General features: G+C 37.6%; 3 protein-coding genes across 3 annotated transcripts; 1 reads left to right on the top strand and 2 right to left on the bottom strand.

Annotated features, from left to right (window-relative positions):
- The first annotated feature begins 1,062 nt into the window (after positions 1–1,062).
- Positions 1,063–3,242, top strand: LOC137956103 (pentatricopeptide repeat-containing protein At5g19020, mitochondrial). Its single transcript, XM_068803435.1, has one exon. It carries the CDS (start codon positions 1,095–1,097, stop codon positions 3,174–3,176), a length of 2,082 nt encoding a protein of 693 aa, XP_068659536.1. The 5' UTR covers positions 1,063–1,094; the 3' UTR covers positions 3,177–3,242.
- A 94-nt stretch (positions 3,243–3,336) lies between these two features.
- On the bottom strand, positions 3,337–15,590 carry LOC137956102 (mediator of RNA polymerase II transcription subunit 33A-like). The gene is made up of 13 exons (XM_068803434.1): positions 14,326–15,590; positions 13,710–14,243; positions 11,651–11,761; positions 10,859–11,206; positions 10,254–10,573; positions 9,238–9,329; positions 8,111–8,471; positions 7,502–7,712; positions 7,117–7,231; positions 6,587–6,748; positions 5,809–6,487; positions 4,692–4,898; positions 3,337–4,562 (listed from the first exon to the last, which is right to left on the bottom strand). Exons 2-13 carry the CDS (start codon positions 13,988–13,990, stop codon positions 3,454–3,456), a joined length of 3,996 nt encoding a protein of 1,331 aa, XP_068659535.1. The 5' UTR covers positions 13,991–14,243; positions 14,326–15,590; the 3' UTR covers positions 3,337–3,453.
- Positions 15,591–16,520: 930 nt separating this feature from the next.
- On the bottom strand, positions 16,521–18,786 carry LOC137957186 (pentatricopeptide repeat-containing protein At1g08070, chloroplastic-like). Its single transcript, XM_068804922.1, has 2 exons — positions 18,718–18,786; positions 16,521–18,624 (listed from the first exon to the last, which is right to left on the bottom strand). The coding sequence occupies exon 2, from the start codon at positions 17,982–17,984 to the stop codon at positions 16,521–16,523; it is 1,464 nt and encodes a 487-aa protein (XP_068661023.1). The 5' UTR covers positions 17,985–18,624; positions 18,718–18,786.
- Positions 18,787–26,940: the final 8,154 nt, after the last annotated feature.

Genomic DNA, 26,940 nt, shown 5'->3' with positions numbered 1-26,940 from the left:
AGTGTACAATAAAAATTTAGTAAAAAGTGGAGAATGAATTTATTAATAAAATACTCTTAACTTTATTAAGATAGTTTTATTTATTTTTTAATTAAAAAACAAAATAAATAATTTATGATTTTTAAATAAAAAATATTAAATAAATTAAATATAAAAAATAATATATCTAAACAATATATGGTTACTTTTATAATGTCTAAATACTTTTATAATATCTAAATTATCACTCTTAAATTATTAATTTAATATACTATTAAAAATTATGAATATAACAAATAAATAAATAAGGTATTTTATTAATAAAATAATATAGATATATGTGTAGTCTAAATTAATACAATAATTACAAAGTAAAATATAAATTTTAATTTAATTAATTATAAAAAATAGAATATTTAAACAAAATATTTACTCTATATACTTTATCAAATTCTTACTTTTACAATATCTTAATTATTACTCTTAAATTAGTAATTTAATATAATATTAAAAATTCTAAATATAATAAATAAATAAATAAAATATTATATTAATAAAATAATATAAATATTTCCATTAAAAATCCAACTAAATTAGTCTCAACGTCAAACATCACTCGTCTTATGGAGTAAATTCACTGATCATTCTCTCCACTTTGGAGCCACCTTCACTCGCAAAGAACAAACAGGCTTAGTTGAGTCCGCCCACGAGGTTCCATTTAGAAGTTTGTTAAAGGTTAGTCCCGCATATATTAATGAGTATAAAGATCTTGTATTTATTAGTTGGCAGAAGAGGTTTTCTAAGTGGTTAATCATTTTAGGATAAAACCTTGGACCTAATTTAATATGGTATCGGAGCAAGGTCATCATATGTAGGCATCTACCTAAATTATCCACTTCTACCCACATTATTCATGTGCCTACACGTGAGGGGAAGTAATGAGTATAAAGATATTACATTTATTAGTTCGCAGAAGATGTTTCCTGGTATGCTAGTTATTTTAGGATAAAGCCTTGGACCAATTTAACAAAGTTAAAATCGTTTTCCAGCCTCAGTAATCTGGAAAAGCCTCAAAGGGTTCACTCACCTACCTATTGGACTTGGTTTTGCTGGTGATGATCAATGCACATGTCCGATGTGCAGCTCTCTGTGCATTGCCAACCAACAGATTTCGCGGAAGATGGGTTTCTTCAATTTCGTCAAAAGTTTCTCCAGTCTTACTCGATTACCTGGGTGCCTTTTTCCGCGGTTCACTTCCAGGAAGCCCACCTCCTGAGTTTGCATTGGTTTCTGCACTCAAATCCTGTTCATCAGTATGCCATGCCGAGCAGATCCAATCCTTGGTTACAAAATCCGGTTTCGATTCCAACATTTATATTCAAAATAGCCTCATCAATGTCTACTCGAAATTCGGGTCTATTAGTACCGCTCGTCGCATGTTCAATTCCTGCCACTTATTGGACACTGCGTCTTGGAACATTATGATTGTTGGTTATGTCAAATTGGGCCTACTGGACTCTGCATGGGAGTTGTTCGTTGAAATGCCCGATAGAGATTGTGTATCTTATACAACAGTTATGATGGGTTTTGCTCAAAATCATAAACCACTTCAGGCTTTAGAGATTTTCAGAGATATGCGCATTTGCAGGGTGAAGCCAAATGAGGTGACATTGGCAACTGTGCTTTCTGTTTGTTCTCATTTGCAGGCCAAAAGGAACGGGAAAGTGGTTCATGGCATTGCAGTTAAAAGTGGGCTTGAGCTGTTCGTTCTTGTTTCCACTAATTTAGTTAACATGTACATATATTTTTCGAGTTTACATGAAGCAGAATGTGTTTTTAGTAGAATGACTGGACGGAATACTGTAACATGGAATGTGATGTTAAATGGGTACTCAAAGTCTGGAGTTATTGACTTGGCAGAGAAATTGTTTGAGAGGATCCCAATGAAAGATCTAGTCTCATGGAGTACGATGATTGATGCTTATGTGAAGTCAGATAGGTTGTCTGAAGCATTTATTTCCTTTTGTGAAATGCAACGTGCTGGGGTGGTAGCTAATGAAGTCACCATTGTGGATTTGCTTTCAGCTTGTGCACAATTCTCAGCAGGTCCAGAGGGCCGCCAGTTGCATGCAGTGATTTTGAAGAGCGCATTGGACAATCATACCTTTGTACAGACAACAATAATACATTTTTATGCTGCTTGTGGGCTGATTTCTGAAGCTAGGCTGCAGTTCTATTTTAGTGATAAGGGAAATTTGTCCCCTTGGAATGCTCTAATTGCAGGCTTTATGAAGAATAACATGGCTGATTCAGCAAGACAGTTATTTGAGGAGATGCCTGCAAGAGATCTTGTTTCATGGAGCTCCATGATTGCAGGTTATGTCCAAAACAAGCTGTTTGATTCTGCATTGATTCTTTTTCAGGAAATGCAAGATAGGGGCTTTAGGCCAAACGAGATTACGATGGTCAGTGTTGTCTCTGCAATTGCACATTCAGGTACATTGGAGCAAGGAGTAAGGATTCATCATCATATACTAAACAATTGTATCCATCTTAATGATAACTTATGTGCAGGCTTGATAGACATGTATGCTAAGTGTGGCTGTATTCAGAAGGCCTTAGAACTCTTTGATGAGGTTTATGATAAAATCACCACAATATCACCGTGGAATGCAATTATACATGGACTGGCAATGCATGGACAAGCAGGCAAGTCTTTAGATCTTTTCTGTGATCTGCTTAAGACTGGGATCAGACCTAATTCAGTTACATTCGTGGGGGTCTTATGTGCGTGTTGCCATGGCGGTTTAGTGGAGATAGGGAAGAAATACTTTGAGCTTATGAAGCGTGAATACGACATTGAGCCAAACATAAAACATTATGGATGCATGGTTGATCTGTTAGGCAAAGCTGGACAGCTAGATGAAGCTGAGATGTTGATTGAAGAAATGCCCATGAGAACAGATGTTGTGATATGGGGTAGTTTGTTGGGTGCGTGTAGGACTCATGGGAACCTGGAAAAAGCAAAGAAGGCGAAAGCATGTCTCACTAGATTGGAGCCTAGCCATGGTGCAGGTGGGGTGATATATTCTAACATCTTTGCGGCACAAGAGATGTGGGATGAGGTCGCCCTGGTGAGGAAAGAAATGCATATTAAGGGAGTGACAAAGGTACCTGGATGCAGCGAGGTCATCTGATGGACGCATTGGTATTATTTTTGGATATATTTCATCACATGCAGGGATAAATACAAGTCTGGTGTTATGTTTGGATATATTTCATATACAAACAGGGATGAAAGATTGTACATGGTCCGAGAATGCCAGTTAATTCATGAAATAAGACTATCATCGAGACTTTGGGCGGCTGCAAAAAGAAGTCTCCATATTATATTGGGGGGGACCTGTAACTGTACAAAGTTCCTGAATGGGAGTTAGATGACAATGTCAAAATTACACAAATGTTAGCAAACAATTATTCATTACTGGTAATGATCAGTTCTGCAGCTGGACCCATTGCTCCAATCCCTCCTGTTCCAAGCAAAGACAAAGCAAGTTCCTCCTCATTCAACTGTATCAATCCCCTACTTAATCTCTTCAGCACATCTACTTCTACTTCCATAACCCATGTTGGCGCACACTTCACAATAAGACCAAGGAACCCGGAGACATATGCACGCCAAGTGGCCCAATCACAACCAAGGCTGATCTTCCCATCAAGGGCGCTGGCCAAGAACTCCATATGGGCTCCAATGATCCACGGTCGCCGTTTTGGAGCAGATGTCATGTCTATCCCCCACGAAAAAGCTCCACAAAGCACTGCAAAGTAAGCAAGAGCAAACCCCCCTAATACCTCGGACATGCCTCCGTTCACTGGTTCTGACCCATGTGAAGATAAGAACCACGACGGTAAAGTTTCATAGAACAAAGTTTTCACCAGACCAGATCCTCCAGATAACCATAACAATGAGGCCCCAAGACCGGCTGCCACCTTTACCTTCGTCATTGCTGCAGTTAGTGAAACTTGTCCATATTTTGTCCCATACCTCGTCTTCTTCAGCTTGTCCGTTCTTTCTCTCATCTGTTCATTAGCTGCTATTTCTTTCACTGAAAGCATTAAAAGAGACAGAATCTCCTCCGTCACAAACAAGATATCCCGAATTGATCTGTAGATCCGCAGGTACAGGAACCCTGGCGCCACAGGTGAGAACCCACCAGAACACTGGGAGACAAAGCCATGACCAAGAAGACCCCCTACCCCACCATTAGTAGAGATAGGAGCAGCAGAAAGGCCAAGGGCGGCAGCGAAGCAGCTCTTGAGAAGTTGAACTACTGCATCACTGCTTTGTTGAAAGACAGTACGAGAAGCAGAGAATATGAGGAAGTCATTCCATCGCTTCACCTTCTGGGCCCACAAAGAGGCGACAATTGGCATGCTAGGCCACGGGCAACCTGCTGCAAGGCTCTCCAAAGCAGGGCCGGCAAGATTTAGGATACGTTCAGAGGCCCGGTCAAGTTTGTAAGTTATGGTGAGGCTTACAAATGCTGCCAAAGGCAATGGAAGTGTTGCTGGAGAGCTTCCTACTGTTACAGGATAAAACAAGTCATCAGAGATCAGTAACACTAACAGTTCCTCTGTCCATTCTAGGCTATCCACATCATCCATACAAAATAAGACATTGAAATATGAACAGCAAATAGAATCAGTGTTACCTGCAACAAGGCTAGGAACATTGACACCTGTAGTGGCTACGATTTTCTTAATGTGTGCTTCAACAGCAGAGAGATTTGCAGCCGGACTTGGCCAGTCACTTCCATTCATGAAAGCAGGTTTCCAAACCCCACGTGTTACTTCTGCAGAGAAGTAGCTCACAATGGTTGCTAATGATGCAGGAAGGAAATCAGCTAGATCTTTCAGTCCTGCCACATTGAAGCCAAATTATCACATAAACGTTAAGAATTTAGATTACTCATCAACTTTCGTGTAAGAAAGAAAATGTTGGTGAACAAAAAACCAGCAGGTTGTTGCATACAGAAAACAACAAATTTCATCAGAGGGCTGAACTGGTATTTCTGCGACTGAAGCTTTCTTTGTAACAAGTGATTCTTCCTACTACTTGCTGTATAACTCAGTGAACAAATATTCAGAGTAAAGGGATTTTAGAGGTAGCACACGAAACTAAGATTTCTAGAATATTTTGGCTTATATGTTATAAAAGAAATGCAAAACAGATTTCTTTTTAATCCAAAAAGATAAAAGATGCAGAGTTTGCTAAAACATTGCACATAAAACTAAGATTCCTGCCAAAACAAAATCTTTTTTTAATCCAAGAAGCTAAAAGACACGGAGTCTGATAAAAGGCTACTCTTGTATAATCAAATATCTCTCTTACTTTATCTAAGCAGAAATTTCCATCTGATCACGGACAAACAGGAAAGTATCTAAACATGTTGGGAAGACTTTTACTACCACGGTAAGAATTGGCCATAGCTTGTCACTTTTCCTTTTCCACTTTTATTCACTGCAAGTGGCACATATATTTCAGATCTTCTCATATTTTGAACAAGTTATCCACAACATAAACCCACTAACATGTATAGCGACCTCTTTTTTCAAACCTATCATGTATAGGGACCTCTTTTTAAAAGTCATTTTTTCAAAAGCTTTAATTGTATTGTTATTATTTGGTATAACCATCAGGAAAAAAAAAAAACAAGCAGCAGATATTCATTTTCCTTCAAAAATATCCTCAATTGAAAATTTAGGAGAAAGATTCAAAAGAAAGGGAAGTTATCAACATAATCAAATTTGACAAAATTAACAACCAACCTGTAGCCAGCTCCCGTGGAGACAGTCGTCCATGAGAACAAGCTGAAAGAGCAGCATCCACCACAAAGGGAACAACTTCAAGAATTTCCCAAGCAGGTAACTTGGGTCTCAGAGAAACATCTTCGTTACTGTGGCCTGACGAACTGCTGAAACTAGCACTCCCTGATGTACCTGGAGTCATTGATTGGTTACTTCCTCCCTTAGTGATCTTCTTGAACATCATATTCAGAAGCCCATCAACAATCTGGTGAACTGGAGTCCCATTAGGTAGCCCAGAAAGAGTTGATGCAATACAAGCTTGGTGTTGTCGGTACCAGACTTTCAGTTTTGGAAATGAATCTAGAAAAATGGGTTCTTTGGGGGTTGAACATGCAATTTTTGACAATCTCCAACTGCTATGTTGATTTTTGGCCTCACTGCTTGATATAATCTGGGAATTACGTAGCAGGAGAAGATATTCAGGTGTTAGCTGTGAACCGACTGGTGCACCATCTCCTGACACACTATGTTCAAGTGGCGGGTGATTGAACTTCCACAGCCTCAAAAGGAGAATAAATGCACTTGAGAACACAGCATGGGCAGTAATTTCTTCCCCTGTTGGTAAGCTCCACAGGACGTTCGGTACACAGGAACCAAAAACCTCACAAATTGCCATCAATACAGCGGCAAGCTCTGGAACCTGGTAACACAATGATAAGTGCACAGTATCAAGGAGGAAGATCAAATGAGGGACAAAGGGCAAGAACTGGTACAGAGGCCACGGTAAAACTGAACTTACCAAGCCCTGTAAAGAGAAAATATGAACACAATCCACAGATGATATTCCAGTAAGAAGGATATACAACACAGGAGCACAACTCATCAAATGGCTCTCAGTCCCAGAGTAATCTGCTGGAACAGGAGGTGATAGTAGTTTCATTACAAAACGAACAGTGTGTTCCTGCATGCACACATTGGAAGAACACACATGATATTAAAAAAAAAAAAATGAATAGATAGACAATCATAGAGAACCCATGACATTTTTCTTAGAGGCATACACATGTTGCTCATTGTATGTAACATGGATAATCTTTTTGAGGGCCTAACGGAGAGGTCAAATACCATCAATTAGAAAGCTTCATTCATTCAACGAGTAAATGGTCATAGGAATCCACAGTAAGAACCTTTAATGGCAAGCCCAGGTTAAAATATCAAGCTAATAAAAACAGCACTAAATAGCAACAGACAAAGAAGGCAAAGTTTATCATCCAAGTAGAGGCAATGAAATAAAAATGACAACTTGTAGCTCATAGAGAATAGTGTTACCTGAATATTCCAGCCTCGATTCAGAGATGCCCCACAGAGAATAGTAGCTGCAGATGCTTTCTCATCGCCTGATCCGTTAATTGCAACCTCAAATATTTTCTCGAGCTCTGCTAAGCTTCCATCAAATCCATTAGCTTAATTCAGTGGCTTTGCCCCTGGGCATATTTTCAAAAAGTAAATCTAATATAGCTAATCTCAGGTAAAAGTGGTTATTAACATAAGACTCGGTGTAGTTTGATATTCATGGCGAGAGTTACATAACCATTGTTCCAACAAGAAGACTTCATTCAGATTCTTAACAAAGAGAAAATAATTGAAAACCAGAGTGCTAATTTTGCAAGTAATAATCTTCAAATTCTTTCTAATAACTAGGCTGGGAGTATACCTTGAAGCAGGAGTTGTAACTAACGCATTTATCATAGCCGCAGTTAGCTGCCCCCCTTTCATCAATGTAGACCAACAAGGCACTTGCCCAGGCATGCCATGAGGGATTTGGTTGATGCGTCCATTTACATAGCCTGGCCAAAAGTAGGCTGATGTATCTAGCAGATTGCGTGCAATACAAGCCTCAACAATCAGATGCCTCATATTTCCTGCTGCAAACAAAAGGTTTAAGCTTATGAGTCCACCTACATTCTTTACAGATAGTTGTGGGGACATGTTTAAAGCAGCAAATGCAACCAATGTGGACCTGATAATTTTAAGAACCAAAAGACAACTGGAAGTAGTGAATGAAGTGAGTACTTGGTCCAGCCCATCTTCCCCTTGACCAGGATGAGTTTTATTTGACTTCCATTACTTATTCAAAGTTGACTTTGGCAGAGCACAAACTGCTCAAGAGGCTCAGCAAATGACCAAATTGACAATTTTTTAAACATTTATGGAGCAATTTGTAGGCAGAAAAATCTAAGCTCCATGAATCAGAAGAAAAGAAAAAACATGAAAAGAAACTATATAAAATAAATTGGGCAAATCTAGAGTGGAAGCTGCTTACAACAATTAATAGGAAACTCATTCATGCTAGTGCACTCTAAGTAGCTACTCCCAGCTGAAAGGCCTGAAACAAACATCATGGCTTTTGCAGCAGCTTGATTGGCCACAAAAATAACAGATTGTGGAGGAGTTAGCAATCCTTCGTAATCCCCCAGTACTTGCAAGGATGAGACTAAGTCCTTACAACGCTTTCCAACCAAAATCTTCTCTTTTCGTTGATTGTTTGAATTCCGTTCAGTTTCATTTACTAACTCGGTCTCCTCTTCCTCAATAATATCAGCAATTGAAAGTGTTGTGATGGACAGTAAAATACATAATCGTGTGTCAAGACGAGGTACAGGGCCTTCAATGGGATCCCGCTCCTGCAAAATACAAAGATACAAGGAAGTTGTTCTTGAAAAAGATAATATTACTTTTATTGTCCCAAAGCAAAAAAATGTTAAACCAACTGATAGTGAGGATAGTATACAAAATTATAAATATTTCTGTTTTAAAATTGAACCTTGCATGCAAATAAGGCATGTAACAAGCACCTGAAATTGCTAAACACTGATATGCCTCCGCAGGCTATTCTATCCCACTTTTATTTTATTCAGGCAATTACCTGCCGGAGTCAATTTTTTTGGGTGTGTGTGTCATTGGAGTAGGGGTGCTTTTGCTCAATGGCCACATGGGGAAACCTAGTGCCAGGTCTCAGGTTTGTCTAACCAGGGTATGGGGTTCAAAAAATCATGTGCTTTTTTTCTTCATTCCAAATAACAAAGGTAATTATAACTTTGGATAAAATGTCTGTAACCCGCATAAAAACCATTTAAGAGACGAGATCCATAACCAGATCAGCTCTTTTCATCCCATAAAATGAATGGAAAACTTCATACTCTAAAATATCTGAGTTCTTAAAACAACTTTTCTTTATTAACAAAATTTATTTTCTTTACGTCAGAAAGGAATAAATGGGAAGGAATATAAGCAAGAGAAAGAAAAAGAGAAAGAAAAAACACTAATTAGAATAATTAGCCACAAAGCACATGCAACCACAGAATGATAATCCTCTGAAACAAGAATACCAGTGTTTTTTGCCATTATACTTAATGATAAACAAAAAACATGGTTGTATCAAATTTTTACCCTTTGAACAAGCCGAAGGGCTGCAAGCCAAGCAGCAAGGAAAGCATCATGCCAGGTGGTCCCATTAAGTGCTTGAAGAGCTTTTATCAAACCTGGAGCAAGTAACCACTCAAATTTGATTCCATCTAAGATGACAAAATTCAAGAGTGTAATTTGCTAATTTCCAAGGAGGATAGATTATACCTCCCCTTTAGTATGCAAAGAAATGTTGCATACTGACACTGTTCCAGATTAGTCAACACAGGATTTGGGATGAAAAGTGCAAACCATCCCTCCAGCTCAAAAGAAGAAGAAAAAAAAGATGCAGCATGATGTCATCACTCATAATAACCTTTAATTTCACTTAAAGGTTGAGGCCCCACACTTTCCACAGTACAACTAATATACAAAAAAGAATATGCCTGTTCTTTTGAGGAAGAAGACCACTCTGGAAGCCATATTCTATGGCACTGTTTAGGCTGATCAATATTCCAAGTTCACTGACCTACCTTGGTGTTTATAAGCAGATGCAAGAAAGCAACATTTACCATGCTTGACATGCTTAAATCTCTCCCCACCCGCACATGCTCAGGTTAAAAAAGGCTCCACTAATATAAGAATGTATGTTATTACTCAGATGAAAGGTAGTACTTTTATAGTTTTGCAGTGTATGCATACATTTATTATTTCCAAAGTTTGATAATTCAACTTTCTAAACACACCTATATTCATTTTAGTCTGGACCACAGCCAGTGTGACCATTAGGATCCAAGCATGGACCCTGAAAATGAACAGGAGTTGGATACAGTCTCTAACTTGGAGAAAATAATAAACTTTCATGCAAAGTAAGCAAGGTTGTAATGCAAAATCGTGATTTTAAACTATCTCCTCCATATAAAGGCAACAAATGGGGCCACGAGTAGACATGGAACATTCCATCGAATGCTAAACAATGCCAAGTGTGTTCCTTTGTGAGTGACGGTGCTAGTGTATGTTTTGAGCTACAACTTGGACATATAGTATAGATTAACTATTACCAGTAAGAATATCAATGGCACAAGATGCAGCAACCTGAGTTCCATCCATACAATCTTCCAGGAACATGTCTAACGGTATCCAAAGCGCAGAACGACTAGCTCCATAGCAGTGGTAAGCAAAAGATGCAAGGCAGCCAGAAGGAATGATGCCACAAAAACCTTGTTGCCCACCAGATTTGGATTCTAAAAGGATGTTTTTGGGTGTATACGATGAGGATAACTGCATCAGAGCCTCTGGTGAGAGAGATGAATTTCTTACTGCAGAGGAGTTTGCCCCAAGCAACTGTAAGCACTGAACAAAACTTCCCCAGTGTGCCGGCCTAACTTGAGACAGGATCAAAATTATTGCACCGATTTAGTTCAAAATCTTGAGTTGAACACCAGATATTGCAGGTAAACAATCAAAAGCAAGCATGAGTCATCAATAATGTTTCCTTATTTTGAAATTTTTCTTTATCGATCTTTTTACAAATTTATCAGTAAGAAGAAGAAGAAGAAGAAGAAGAGGTCAGCTGGCAAACAGGAAAAAAAAAATATATATATATATATATATATATATATATATAATTGTGATCAAACAATAGAATGATAACCAAGTTTCTTACATGTTTTGTCGTGCCAAGTACAAAAGCCTTGAGGTAGTCCTATGTTTCAGAAATTCCCCAATAAGTTCAATAGTCATAACAGCATTCATTTTAAGTAGTTTTTCACAATGCTCGCTTCTTTTCTCATCAAAGTTATCTTCACCATCGATCTCCATATCCTGTGGCTTTATGGTCCACCTTGGCTTCGTATCTGGGATCAGCTCTAACAACCCCTCATCATCTAATGTTGCATCAACTAATTGCCACATAACAGCGAAAACAAATGCAACCACCAGAACCCCTGGTTCACTCACTTGGACACCAAATACCTGAGAAAGATAAAGAACTTCATCCACCGATATTATTGTCCTGCATAAAATGGGTCATGAGATCAGGAAACACTGAATGATGTTCAACACCTCAGCACGTACAAGAGAGAAATAAACAGGGTGTAAGCATGACCAAGTCTGCTTGAGTACTCCCCACTTCAGAAGCCTTAGACCACCCATGTCACTGCAGGTGTGCAGGATCCAGTAGTGAAGGGCCCGCTGTGTGGACCCTGAAGCCTTTGGACAATTTTAGCATCCAATTCGTTATTGGACATAACATTTCTTTTTGTTTTTTATTTTATTTTAGGAATGTGGATTATACAGATACTCCACCAAAAACCCTGCTAAACATGGATCCAAGATATCACACTAGAGACCCCCCATGTAACCATAAACCAAAGGTCCAATCCACGTTTTAGACACACATACATACTCAAGCAGAAAAGACAAAAATAAAATAAAAAAGACAGTGAAGTAAGCTCACTTTTGAGAATTCACTCCACTGATCTGAGATGCAAATGAGAAACAGTGTCTCTTAAGGAGCTCAAGGTAAAGTCTGTATGCACCAGGTCGGGAACGTCGACTTGGAACTATCCTGCAGAAATTGAACTATGATGACTTGAATTCTAATGTCTCCCTCAAAGAAAGTAGCAAAGAGGGAAAGTTTGTGCAAATAGTATTGGAGAATATAAAAAGAGCTTTTATTCATATTTGAACTCAAAGAAATGCAAACAAACTGTCAAATGAGACAAGCATCAGGTGCAAAGTGCACTACTAAATAAAGCGCATGATGTTCCACATTATACCAAGGGAAGAAAAAGAGCATGTCCAGTAAAGTTTGAGATGCAGACCCCATGGCCAGAAAACATATCAAGTAAAATACCACAATGAAATATTAGCTCTACTGAAAAATGATGCATATGAGAACAGACCAGAAAAAAAACTCATACCTAAATAAATTGTAAACAAGTACCTTTTTTCCTGTCTTTAACAGGAACATTAAAACCCATCTTTAAAAACATTTGTGGCCTTATAGGAAAATTAGCAAGAGAAAATTGCCCACAGCAACAGTAAGAAAATAAGGAAAATGACCAAGAAAGTGGTGCAGTGCTGTTATGTCAAAGAAAAGCTAAAAGAGATATATCATCATGCATATAAAACAGAAGATAAAAATTTATTGTCAAGAATCACATGCATAACTTTTGTTTTTTAACTGATTGTCAGTTTATGTAAAAAGCCTGCAGTCTAAATGCAACCTGAGAACGAGAAGGGGAATCCCAGTACTATGAGAGATGGAAGGTTAATCCCCACTTGAGCTAACATCTCAGTAATTTAATTAGAAAACAGCATTAAATGAGACCAATTTGATATAACAATATATGCTAGGTTCTAATCTTGAAAAAATAGAAAAGCAACCCAATGCCCTCCCAGGAGGATCCAAGAATTTTTGAATCAAGAAACTCCTGATTTTGAATCTCCTTCAACTTCAAGAGAAAAATCAAATATCCCCTTAATGCTGAAGTAGAGCAAAGAGCTGTGCAGGAGTAGAATCAGACATTCCCAAACTTCATAGTAATAGACAATTTGAAAAGGGGAAAAAAGGGGTGAACCATGCTTGGTAAACAATTGTCCTCATTGTCAATTAGTAAGTTACTTAAAAGGAATCTAAAAATAAAATAAAAAAGAACCTTAGAAAACAGACATCAATCTTTATTGCTCGTGTTGCATTTGTTGCAATAGAAAAACAGCCTGCTACTGCAGAAAACATGAAGACAGAATATTTTCCACTTTAAACATCAACAACAAGTGAAAAACAGATCTGCCAGATCAAGGAAGTCTCCTGACAGACACCAATATGTACACCGAAAGGATATATCTTATTTCTTGAGAAGCCAATGAATATTTCTTTGTACAATGCCCACATTTATATGCACAAAGAGAGGAAAATCAAGTTTCACACCCAAAGGGACATAAATAAAATTTCAAGCAACTCAAATTTCTGAGTCCAAGACTGCTCCGCTGCACAGCCACTGAACCAGAAGTTGCACCGATGCAAATAATAGTCCTAACTCATATTACTAGCATTACTTCAAGGAAATACATTTCTAACTAAAAAAAGTGTCTGAAATGCAAAGAAGGCCAGAAAGTCGAAATTCCAATATTACCAAACTATAATTTCTCAAATAGAAGGAGAAGCAGCAGAAGAAAGAAAAGAAGGAGAAAAAGAAGATTGGCTCAATGCAAAAATGTCTGGACAGAGATAATTGCATTGATTTCATGGAAATGAAATTTAAATAATTTATAAGATCAAAATTCAAATATGATTGCCAAAACATAAAGATTGAGAACAAGAGAGTACGGAGAATATATGTCTCTTGTCAAGAAAGAAGCCAAAACTAAATATCCTCCAAAGTTCCAAATCCACTCTATCCAATTTTTCCAGAATTTCCAATTGCGAACAAATTCTACCGGATGCACTAACGACAAAGTAAAAGCTAAAGAAAAAAGAGAAGGGTGAAAAAAAAAAAAAAAAGTTCTCCTACCTCGCCGAAAGCAACGCAATCACCAGCATGGGCGGTGCAATGTTCACAGCCACCACCTTCTCCAGGTACTTCCAAGCCATTGGGACATTGTTTCCCCAACATATGTGAGACACCAGAACATGAGCCAGTTCCACCGAAGGCAAAGCAACCCCTGAAGAAGTCAAAGCAGAAGAGAGTTGGACTGCCCATAGAAGTGGATCGCTTCCCTTATCTTGCGCGCCTTTGGTAAGCTGTACAACTTTGTCCCAGACGGGGTTGGAGAAAGCAACAGAAATTGCCATAACTCACTGCAAGCTCGTTCAGATGCATAAAGCAGAGAATGGAAAAGAAGCAAACCAGCTGCTGACTACGTTTCCATCCGACGCTCGAAAAAAACAATTCGAGAATATAATATGCGGCTTATTGGGATTTTGAAGCAGGTTCTGCAGATCAGACCCGAAGAATTTCGAAGGAAGTGGCCGCTTTGTCTGAAATGCTGACAGCTGATTTAGGGTTCAGGTTTAGACCAGAGATTGGACTTTTGACCAGTTCAGTCTGCAAAAACTCAGAGCAGGGTGAGTCAATCTTCAACGTAAACGCAATTTGGGCCCATTAACGGTTTGGTGCAGAAGCTCACCTACGATCAGCATGAGTCCGGCTCACCTACGAACAGATATGGTTTTCGGACGTCCGAAGAATAGAGAAATAGCCTTCAGTATCTTAGAATCTTTTGTGAAAATAAAATTAGGTTAATACAAATAGATTGGGTTCGAGAAGGAAGACAATTTCAAGTGATTATTCCAATCGAAGATCTCACACTTGAGGGCTTCATCCAATGTCCTTCCATTGAAGGAGGAGAGTTTCTTTGTTTGAGCAATCTACACTCTTCGTTTACGTCTTGTTAATAAAACTTTCAGAGCATTTCTGATTCACCTAACCATCTCTTCTTAATTTTTTCATCTATAGCAGTCGGATTTTTATTTTTTTTTGTTGGGTAGGAGTATTCTATCACCTTGATTGTTGCCTGGAGTTGCAATCTTAGCTATTTAATACGATTAAGATGATAAGGGAATCCACCTAAAATGTGACAGTTACCCACTCAGAGCAGTCCCGACTTTGAAATCCTGAGTTCTTTATTTTCATCTACATGAAAGTAGGTTTTTTGTGAGATCGACCGGGTTCCTTTAGTCTGAAGTAGAATCCAAGCCATGAAGCCGAAGATTAAGACTTCCCGGTTGGTAAAACTAACATCAAGATCTCAAGCTTTGCGATGTATTGGAACTTTTCACCTACCGCCATTTTCTCCCGATGTTGCTACTGGGCTCCAACCTTCATTCCATGAAGTGTTTTTGAAACGGTTCGTGCTGAGTTGTGGTTGAATGAGTAGTGTCTTCCACTGGCAGATCAATAGACTAATCATAATGGTGGTCGCAGTCGCTGTGTTGACGGGAGACTCTGGGCGCCAACTGTTCAGTGAAAATAATTAAGGGAAACTTTATTTGCAGAAGGTGGGTGGGGAAGAGAGCCAGTGGATCGGTGGGTGGCGTGGTGAACCAATTCATAACGGATTTGGTGGAGACTGAGCGCCATCTGTCTCCTATCCCTTGCACGCGAGAAAAGTTTTTCTTTCTTTCCAATTCCAGGTTCCAGGTTCCATGATCACTACCCAGGAATCAAGAATAAGATGGTTTGAATCGATTCGTGTATTGCGTCTGGCTTGATGATCACTTGCAAGAAACCACTGGAGATGATTTCTGACATAAAAGCTTCTGAAAGACTCACCACTATTTATGTCCACTGCCACTGGATCACCGACTTCACAAGGTTTATGGTTTTCTTCATCATCTGTAACTAGTGTTTTCAGATTCGAACAAGAATGGTAGGTCGAGCCAAAGTTTTTACTGTTGGAACTATTAATCAGACCCAACCACCTTTCTAACTTCTGAGGCAATTACCGATTCTGTTCTGGTAGTGTTTATCCACTTCATCAGGAATATTCCCCATTAGGAAAAGAGGAATGATTCTTAAATGTCTGTGCTGTGCATGTTAGGTCTGGAAGAAAATGATAAGGAATCTGGTTCTTCCTCAGCTACCATTGTTGTGGAAATTTGGCGCAATTGTTCCTTACAACTTTCAACTCTCCATTGATGGCTCGCAAGAAGAAGAGCCTGACTTGAGACATTTCAACAAACAAGATGAGGGATTATAAGCAGAGAGAACAGTAGAAGTGATTATCCTTGGAGAAAACGCAAACCCCTGAAGCCATTCTCCAAATCCTACCAAATTCAGATGGCGTAGTTGGTAGTGGAATCCATGAAGATAAGCTTGTTTAGCAATCTATGTCAACTTGCAGATATTCCATCACTGTCTGAATCAATAAGCCGTCGTCTAATCCTCTGACTAATAATCGGTAGAAAAACCTTAATCTTAAATTCTAATCCAGAATTTACATTATTTCGAGATAAATACCTTGATCCATTCCAAATGATTATACTGTTACGGAATTTTGCGGCAATCGATACGAACGGATGATTGGTTTTGTGATATTCCTCAACTAAATGTCCTTAATTCCTCAATGGGACCTTACCTTCGTCTATCTTCCGAATGGGGAGAAAGGAAACTGTGTGTGATTTAGTCTCTTGGAGACCATAACCATAATGTATCTCCTTATATAGGGTTCCCATAATTTCCTATGGTATCTACTCAATTGGCCCATATTCCTTAACGGGCTTATTACTTAATTTCGGTCATTCCATTAAATAGTAAATATAATTGAATAATAAATATATTACCCAAATTAAAATAGGAAACGTGAGTTTCCTAATAATAATTTTATGTGCCATCATCATCCATCAGTACGAAATCTAGATTGGAAGCAAAACCTTCAAACTCGAGTTGATTCACCAGTATTTCATGCATCTCATATATATCATCACAACGAGGGTGCGATGTATCCTCCACAAGAAATCTACTAACAACACCATCCACTTCAATCCAACTGCCCCCGGAAGGCTTCTTCATCCCTGTGTTCTTCATTAACCTTCTTACTCGAGCTACATCCTCCCATCTGCTTGAAGAAGCATAAATATTTGATAACAGTATACAGCAACCCACATTCGGGGTCTCCGACGATAATATAGTTTTGCCGACTTCATCTGCCAATTCAACATTCTGGTGAACACCACAAGCGCTGAGCAAAGAGCCCCAGATAACCGAATCTGGTTCTACATTCATGCTCTTGATCAGATTCATGGCCTCCTCGAGATAACCAGCTCGACCTAGAAGATCCACCATACAAGAGTAATGTTCAATCTTAGGCTTGAGATTGTACCTTGTCTGCATAATCTCAAAATTAGCTCTCCCCTCCTCAACCAAGCCTGAGTGGGTGCAAGCAGAAAGCACTCCAATGAATGTAACTTCATTCGGTTGGGTTCTACTTCTCTCCATTTGTGAGAAAACAGCTAAAGAATCTCTTCCGTGGCCATGGGTAGCAAGGCCTATGATGAAGGCATTCCATAGAACAGCATCTTTCTCGTTCGACTTAACAAAGACCAAGCAGGCATCCTTTATACTGCCACATTTCGAGTACATATCAACAAGAGCAGTAACGAGTATTTCATTTAATTGTAATCTACTCCTACCTAAGGAGAGATGAATTTCCCTCCCTAGTTCCAGTGCTCCAAGGCTAGCACAAGCAGATAACATATTCACCATTGTTATCTCATCAGGTCTTATCTGGTTTTCTTGCAGAAGATAAAACAGCTGGATTGCCTCTTCAAAGAGTCCTCCATGAACACATCCAGTGATCATAGCATTCCACATGGCTAATGTCTTGCTTGGAATCCCATCAAAGATTCTTCTGGCTTTACCCAAATCCCTGTATCTTAAATACATGCTTATGAGAGCAGTAGCCAATATCATGTCCAGAGGAATTCTATTAACATCTATAAAAACTGAAACCCACCTGCCCAGCTCAAAATTTGAGTGATATGAACAAGCGGACAAAAGGCAAACTAGAGTTGAGTTGAGCTTCACATTGTCAATCGTCACAAGCATCCGGCGGAATAATTTAAACATGTCCACAACCATCCCTTCCCTCCCATACCCATTAATCAGAGCTGTCCAAGAAACTTCATTTCTTCTAATCTCCATCTTTTCAAATAACTCACGAGCGTATGCGACGTCTCCATTATAAACATAGCCTGAAATGATGGAATTCCAAGATACAAGATCTTTCTCGAGCATATCATCAAACACTTCTCGGGCAGATCCGATATTAAAACATTTACTGTACATATCGATTAGTGAGTTATTGACGAAAATATCGAAATCAAATCCAAATTTAATGACATGAACGTGAATCTGTTCACCCAGTTGAAAAGCATAGAGAGCTGAACAGGCCTTTAATACAAAGGGATACCTTGCTGAAGCATGTGAATGTACAGTGAGAGAGAATATTGAAAGGGACCATGAACGGCATAGGCTCTAATCATAGAATTCCATGAGTAATCATTGGCTGTAACCATTTGATCAAACACGCTGCGAGCATAGTTGATTGAATGGAGATCAATAAGTTTGGACATGAGGTGACTGTGGAGGGGGTGTAGGCCATGAATGAGTATCTGCGCATGAACTTGATGGATTTGTCTGAAGAATGTGGATTTCTGAAGCAGCGAAAGAAAGACAGAAGACGGGGGCGAGTTCATCGCCCCTCACTAACCCCAGAACATTGGACGTTTAACTTGGTTGATCAGTTTAAGCAGAGACGAGACTAGAAAGAGTGCTTCCGTCACCAGACAGAATTGGATTTCGAATTTCCTCGTGAAAGAACAGTCACAAGTAGCAGAAAAATTCCAAGGCACTTGACTGCGCAGTCTTTTGTAAAGCCGCACACAATCTTCAAAAGGGGTCATGTACACCAGATTGAAGCTCATACCTGCAAAGCCAATTAATCCACCTTAAAACATCCGAGAAGGCTACACTGGAAGAAGTCTTAGTTTGACAGGAAAAATCCATATTCTACGCATACTTGTAAATCATTTCAACAAAGTAAACAGAAGTAAAGACCCCAAATGGGTCATCACCAGCAGGTAATTAGAGCGAATGGCTAGCCAAAATTTGCCTTCATCAAATGAGGGTAGTATGCAGTACCCCTGACCAAAATTAACAAATCAAATAGTAAGATGCCTTGCTTTCACCTTACCATAAGGCACACTAGATTGCTTGCCAATAAAATTTCCACTTATAACATTCCTTGTGAGATGCACATTACCAGTTTTGAGTTGTGGTCCTTTTTCACTTTAAAATATTGGAGAGAGAGAGAGAGAGAGAGAGAGAGAGTGCTGCAGCATGATTAAAGATCCAAAGTTGACACCTGATCTCTATTTATTCATTAAGAGAATATTACATCATAAATGACTAAAATGCATCTTTCTCTATTTGAAAAAGAATAACATACATAAAACACTAGATATTTGAGAAAGAAAAAAAATGTAAACACCACAACCTTCACTTGTTACACCTAGAGAGAGAGGGGGACTAAAATACACTTGTAATTATCAAACTATCCTTCCAAATTCTAATATTCTCTCTCAAACTGGAGCATAAATATCAAACAACACTAGAGTGTTAAAGAAAGAACTATATTCCCATTTGCCAAGTGCTTAGTAAAGAAATTTCCAACTTGCTCTATTGATGTTCTATAGGTTGTTACAATCTTGTAGTGCTAAATAGCATCAAGAATGAGATATCAATCCACCTCGGTATGTTTAATTCATTCGTGGAATACAAGATTTTCAAAGAATATTGCAATTTGATTATCATAGCCCAATTCTCATATGGTCCTTGATATCAAACCCGAATTCAACTAGCATTGGCTTCACCCACATTAATTTGCATGTTGTGTGGGTTACTGCTTTGTACTTGTTCTCAGCACTAGATCTACCATAATCTGATTCTTGCCTTTCCAACTCACTAATTTTTCCAACAAACATGCAATACCCTATGGTGGATCGTTTGTCTAATTTGCACCCAATATAATCAGGGTAAAAAAATCCTTTGATATCTAAAATGTTTGTCCCCAGTGCTCCCTTTTAGACCTCAAAATCTGATGACTACTAAGAATATCTTTTTTAGAGTTGCCATAAATAGGTTACCAACACTAACGGCATAGGAGATACCAAGCCTTATAATAGTCTCATTATATAAGTTTGCCAACCTATCTCCTATACTATATCCTATTATTCAACATGAGCTTTCCTTCAACATGAAGATTTGGATTTACTTCTATATGTGTTTCTACTGATTTATCTCCCAAGAGACCATTCCCCTACACATATTCATAATATATATTTTTTTAGAGAGAACCAGACAACTTCTACTTCTCTCAACTTCTATTCCCAAGAAAAATCTGGGATATCTTTAGTTTGGAAACTCCCTTTTGAATGAATCTTCACTTTTTCATTCTCTTTCATATCACTACTTGAGATGATAATGTCATCCACATACACGATCAGAATTATTACTCTAATATCCAATAAAAGCATAAATATAAAATGATCCAAATGATTCTAACAAAACCAAAGGAAATAACCACTTGGTTTAACTTTTTGAACCATGCCCTAGGGTTTTGTTTCAATATCATCTTGTCCAACATGCACCCAAAGCAATATCTAGGAGGTTGTTCCATATAAAAATTTTCTTTAAATTTCCACAAGAAGCCACTATTTACATCTAATTGAAACAATCACCATACTTTCTTTACAACGAAGGAAGTCAAAATTCTTATTCAACTAAATTTAGTAATAGGATAGATTCATTCAGATCATATTTTATCGTGTAAATCGATCTACTACCCACGACAATAGCATTATTTGGTGGATTACATAGAGTTTAAGTCTTTTCAATTTAGTGCATGCAACTATTTTCCACACGGGGCACTACAAGGCTTCCTGCAAGGACTTGCTAATGGAAGGAGTAGAAGAAGCAAAAAAAATATACACAAAATATAGTAAAAGGACACAATGAGATAAGTGATGACATGTACATGCACTAAAACCTTTCTAAATGACAATGAACTAGTAGATGGAGTCAATGCTAGTGACAAAGGCGAAAGATCTTCTATTTGTGCTATGTTAGTCTCTTAAGGTTCTTGTTGTGCAAAATCCTCCTTTCTTACAGTTGATGCACCTTAATGAAATTTTTTACTTCGAAGCCCGAGTATCCACAAGATCATCCTTCATTGGAATGGGCAAAGAGATCATGAGCATCAAGAGGAGTAGACTTACTATTCAAGGTGATATAGTGCATCTAGTGAAAATAATGACATTACTGAAAGGTAGCTTTTTTTTCTCTAAGATCATAGCACTTGTTCCTTTTTGTTGAAGGGAGTAACCCAAGAAGATACACTTAACTGTTCTGGAGAGAATTTGTGAATAGTAGCACAAAACACATGAACTAAACAAATCAAACCAAAATCACGAGGGCATAACTCAAATAGATGGCACTGGGGTTTTAACATACGAATGGGAGTATGATCATCCAGGATAGAAGATGGCATACGATGTGTTCAATAACATACAGTTAAAATTGCATCTCCCTAGTAGCTTTGGGACCATCATTTGAAAGAGTAAAAATCAGGCCACATCTACAAGATATCTATTCTCCTTTCTATTAGCCCATTCTATTGAGTAGTACAAACCCAAGAAGTTTGACAAATATTTTGGCCCAGTGGCTTCTCAAGAGGGGATGAATTAAGTTTTTACAAATTTATACTTAAAGTGTGTGAGAATTTAAGTAAATAAAAATGTAAGTATAAAGATAAAATCACACACCACAAATGAACACCAAATATTTTGTTATCGATATTCTCATATTATTATTTACCTCCCAAGAACTTCCACTAATAATAGCTCTATTAGCTTAGAATCACAAGAAAGAGATTTTGGTTCTCTTTCAATCTATGTATATGCCCAAATACACGATTATTAAACAATATCTACAAGAGATTAGGTAGATTTTGTTGAATTTCTGGTAAAGTCAAAAACATGATTGATTTGATGTAATTTGAGTACATGAGCCTCTATTTATAATAGAGGAAACAAGTAGAATCCAATTACAATTAAACTACCCTTGTCCAAGTCACACCCAAAGTTAAACACGAAAAGATATATCCTAGAACAATTGAACAACTGAACATAAATAGAATATTAATATAACTAAAACAGCTTTAACTGGGACTATTATATGAGACCTCTTTCAATGAGACTCTTCTTAGACTCCACCACATTAATTTTGGCTTTGTGAGATTTCTTACTATGAGAGTCATGTTAGACTCTTCCATACCTGCTCTTCAACACTCTCCCTCAAACTGAAGTTTATAACTTTAGCTTGCAATAAAAATGATTATTGGTATTCAATTTTCTTTTGTTGAAAAAAAAATCTTCATAGATGCCAAAAAATTCATCTTTTGGTCACATAAAAATTACCACAACATGTGGAATAAAATACATTTTTCTTGTACTTCTTCTACTTCTCCCCCTCAAGCCGGGGATAAAAAGGTCCTAGAAATCCAGCTTGGACAAAACACAATATGGGAGAGGAAAATCACTCCTAGTCGTACGTCAAAGCTTCATACGCCAGTCAAAACGGTCATAGTCTAAAGCACACTCTACTCAATTTTAGAGGAGGAAATGTTGGCCTAGGTGGCTTCTCAAGAGGGGTGTGAAATGTGTATTTCAAATTAAAAGCTATATAAGGTGTGGAAATAAAGTATCATGCAAATTCACAATTTCAATAGAAAACAATCATCACATACCATAACACAAGGAGATTTTTTTTTATCGATGTTTCCCTAATGGTATTCATCGCCCAAGAACCATTGATTGGGACATTCCACTATTTCAAAGCTCTAATAGCTAGAATTTACACAAAGAGATTTCAAATCTCTTTAAGCCTCTTGTAGCTCAATACATGTTTTTGTAGTAACAATCTCTCCAAGAGAATTGTGCTCGATTCTAGCTCTAGTTGACAATTTCCATCTAGATTAAATAGGTTCTAGATGAACCTTTCACGAGTAAAAAATAAAATAAAGGAAAACCTACACCCTTTACTTGGAGAGTTCTTTCTCCTTGAGAAATTCAAGATTTCACTTCTTTATCTGCACAATATAGAGTGAGGGAGCTTGTCTAGAATCCAATACAAGGAAAGGAATAGAAAGAGTAATGAAATTTTGCAAGGTTGATGCTCTCTCTTTCACTCTAAAGAACTTTTAAGAAGTTTTGCAAGATTGAGAGTAAAGGCTCAAAGGGTTTGCCAATGAATGCTCATTAACTTCTTTATGTGTGGTTTAGTGGGTATTTATAATTTTCGTAAGCCAAACTAGCCATTTTTTGCCTGTTTGCAAAAATCAGTATATTGATTGATCGATTAGTGTAAAATGATTGATCGATCAATCGATCACAACGGCTCTTTTGTGTCCAAATGTGACTTATTGATCGATTGACTAATCGATCAATATGTTGTCATTAGTCGTCGAAAGTCAAGTTGATTGATCATTCCAAGGAGATGATCGATCAATCAGAATTCTCTTTGGCTATGCAATACAAGCATGATCATTAGTGAACTTCCTATGATCAATCATGTTTTATGTCCCTGATTGGGAAGATTCTATCCAATCGATCAATCATGTAGGATGATCGATCATTCCATGTAAAATTTTTTTGCCTAAATTGTATTGATCGATCAATCCAAATGGGATGATTGATCATGCTTTATAGCATGATATGGCCATGTTCTGGATAATTAATCAATCGACTATGATTGATCAATCATGTTTTATAGTTTTTGCCTACATACTCCTGGATGATCAATCATTAGCAGAGGTTGATCAATCATTCCAATCCAGTTCAATTAAGTTGACTTTAAAAGCATGAGAATGAATTTTTTAAGTGCTGTAACATGTTATAAGGGATGTTTATGATGTTCCTAAACATGTTTTTTATATAATGCATGACCTAAAGCTCCATTTACATCAATGTATATAAATAAAGGAGTTTAAGAATTCACTCTTACATTTTTTACTTAGTTTTGACATATGACTTTTACATTTGAGTTCTAGTCTTCTCATTTTCTTCTTCCTTGTGGGTCTTTCTTCAAGAGATGTCCTTCAGTGATGCTTGAGGTCTTGAGTAAGCTTGATCGTTTTGAAGTTTTAGACCTTGAGTTACATTGACTCTCGAAGGTGAAGTATTTGAAATACTTGGTTTTGCAAGTTGTTGGATCTATTAAGGTTTTTTTTATCATCAAAGGCATAGTATAATTTAGTCCTTTTATGTGTCAATTTGCAATTTTTGTGTGCCTAAGGAATCTAAGTCCAATTTTCAAACTTTTTCTCCCCCTTTTTGTCATACTCAAAAATAAAAACTTATGCACATGTGAGTAAGCAAAATGGTTTGGCTCTAAGGCCATTTCATATATATAGTCAATTAATTACAAAAGTTGTACTAAAATATTCAAGTAATAAAAAAATACAAATTTACAAGCATTTGAAATACATAAGGGAATCAAAAAGTGGTCCTAAGGAGAAGTAGGTAAGTTGAAGGTGGTCAGCGACTAAGGATGGTCTCAAGAAGACTCTCGATCCTCTACTGGCTCTCTTGAATCATTGTCTGACCAGCCTTCAACTGTTCTTGACTAGTAAGAACAGCTACTTGGGTCGCTTAGATGTTATTCAATGTTTCTTCAATGGAAGAGATGTAATTCATGGATAACGATGTGCCTTCTTCCGTTCTTCTCCTCTTCGCAAACTCAAACAGATTTGCTGGAGGCTCCGAACTAAGCTCATCATCGAAAACTGCAAGTTGTGGGATTGCCTCTCTCTGAATCTTCTTCTTCTGAACTCACCGACCTTGCGACTTGGCAAAACTAAACTTTCAAACCTTAGTCTCTCTAATGGACATTTTCTTGGTGATGTCCACCATCTCCTCATCAGAGAGATCTGCTCCACAATGGCATAAGATGGCCAAAATTTTCTCGAGCAAACGGGAGACCATCGGCTCGTGAACCAATTTGAACGAGAATCTCATGTATCAATCAATCTTCCAAGATTCAAAATGATAAAATATCTCATCAATGAAAGGAGAAAAAAACTTATCTTTGTGTAAAATCGAGTTTTTGCTTCTCTTAACAAGAGATCCACTTGAAGGTTGATAATCCACATGCACTAGACACCATATTATCTTCAGGATCCTGAATTCATTGCTCTAATACCATGTTGGATTTAGGATCACATGATAAAGAACCTCAATCAATGTGGTGAAGGAAGAGAAGACGAAAAAGAGGAGGAGAAAAGAGAGGAAAAAAAAAGAAGAGAGAAGGAGAGAGATGGCAAGAGAGAGAGATAATAGAGCTAGGGAAAAGAGATAATAGGCTAGAGATGAATTTATGATAAGAAGAGAGACTTAATGCCCTACCTCATGCTTTGAGTCTCTTATTTATAGTTGTGAATGAAAGTTTACAATAACTACAACGCCCTTAGTGCTACAAACTTTGTAAAGAAAATGACATAAGTAGATATATATATCATCTTACTTAATTACATTTTTGTGTCATCCTTATGAAAAAAATATTTATTTACCTCTTTTGCCACCTCTTGACGTTGGAGAGGAGTTCTCCCTTAATTTATATGTGTGCCACTTAAGTTGTGTCTTCCAACAAGGGTTTTTAGGGGTTCTAAGGTTTAGGATGGGTTTCAGGTTTAGTGGTTTTTAGGGATTTCTAGGGGTTAGGGTGGATTTAAGGTTTTTTGGGAGTTCTAGGGTTTAGAATGGGTTTAGAGTTTTTAGTGGTTCTAGGGTTTAGGAGGGCTTTAAGGTTTAGGGTTTTTTAGGGGTTCTAGGGTTTATGTGGCTTTAGGCTTTAGGGGTTTTTAGGGTTTTGGGTTTTTAAGGTTTAGGTTTTTTACTATTGTAGGGTTTGGTACTGTGGGTTTCGGTTAGGGTTTATTAGGATTTTTTTATTAGTTGGGTTTAAAGTTTAGGGATTTTTTAGGGTATAATATTTTTAGGATAGGATAGGTTTATGGTTTATTGTGGTTTTTAGGGGTTTTAGGATTCTAGGGCTTAGGATGGGTTTAAGGATAGGTCGGGATGGGTTTGGGTTTAGGGTTTTTTAGGGGTTCTAGGGTTGAGGATGGGTTTAGGATTTTGGGTTTAGGCTTTTAGGGTTTAGGTTTTTTACTATTGTATGGTCTAGTACTGTTTTAGGTTTAGGGTTTTTAAGGATTTTGAGATTAGATGGGTTCAGGGTTTAGGGAGTTTTTAGGGTTTACGATTTTAGGGTTTTTTAGGTTTAAGGTTTTTAGGGTTTAGGGTCTGATGGTATAGGATTTTTTAGGGTTCTGAAAACTGGATTTGAACCTAAAACAGAAATTGGATCTGAATTTAGACCCGAATCTGGACAAGAATCTAGCCTCCATACCAAAATCCAGGTCCGAATTCAGATTTGGATAAAAAAACATATGCAACTTTAAAAGAACAAATGCAACATAAATAAAAAAAAAATAAACCATATGCTCAAATATAGCATAAAAAACACCATAGAACAAGAAACAAAAAATTAAAATAAATAAGTAAAATGAATCTTATAGGAGCTGTTATAGCTGTGGCACAACTAGAGAGGAGCCTGCACTGGAAAAAGTAACCCCAAGACTATGCCATTATCACCAACAAATTTATACCTCTTCTAGTGAGTTCACAAATTCGTTGGTAGAAGGGATTCCCTTCCAATTATTAGAAGGCACCCATGAACAAAGGGTAAAAAGAGAGAGAACTCCTCCCCCACGTCTAGATGTGGCAAAGGGGTAAATAAAATGAATTTCATAAAGATAGCATAAAAGTGTAATTATATAAGATACGTATGCCCACAACCCGCGTTTCTTTTGTACTAACGAATATATATAAGCAATGGGGATGTTTTTGAAGTACCATGGAATTTGTAATTCACTAGGAAAACCCATTCTGGCAGCAAATTTTGAATTCACTTGTACATGGTTTTATTTTTATAAGTCGAGTTTCTTGTGGTGGATGGAGTTTAAACAGAGAGCCTACTTGTTGCTGGCTCTATGCCAGTTTAAGCTGAATTTTGACAAAGTTGCACTAGAATTTCTGCCTGTTGAAGGTTTTGTGAAGATTTTTGGCAGTTTTTAGTATTTTTCTTAACCTCTAGTAGATTTGTCTAGCATGTTCTTCCCTCC

The sequence above is a fragment of the Aristolochia californica genome, unplaced genomic scaffold, assembly GCF_029961685.1.
Source record: "Aristolochia californica isolate CCGP_79_NKW_82.1479 unplaced genomic scaffold, dmAriCali1.0.hap1 SCAF_2, whole genome shotgun sequence".
Lineage (NCBI taxonomy): Eukaryota > Viridiplantae > Streptophyta > Magnoliopsida > Piperales > Aristolochiaceae > Aristolochia > Aristolochia californica.
Note: the sequence above shows the minus strand (reverse complement) of the source record. Positions and strands in the feature narration are given on the sequence as shown.

Bases quoted from the DNA above. Each gene is read 5' to 3' on its own strand.
- LOC137956103 (XM_068803435.1), top strand. From the start codon at position 1,095: ATGATCAATGCACATGTCCGATGTGCAGCTCTCTGTGCATTGCCAACC.
- LOC137956102 (XM_068803434.1), bottom strand. From the start codon at position 13,990: ATGGCAATTTCTGTTGCTTTCTCCAACCCCGTCTGGGACAAAGTTGTA. The intron at 7,232-7,501 runs GTATACTCCCAG...ATTTGATGGAAG, and splicing joins GTTACAACTCCTGCTTCAAG to CTTAGCAGAGCTCGAGAAAA. The intron at 4,563-4,691 runs GTAACACTGATT...ATCCTGTAACAG, and splicing joins TGTTCCTAGCCTTGTTGCAG to TAGGAAGCTCTCCAGCAACA.
- LOC137957186 (XM_068804922.1), bottom strand. From the start codon at position 17,984: ATGTACAGTAAATGTTTTAATATCGGATCTGCCCGAGAAGTGTTTGAT.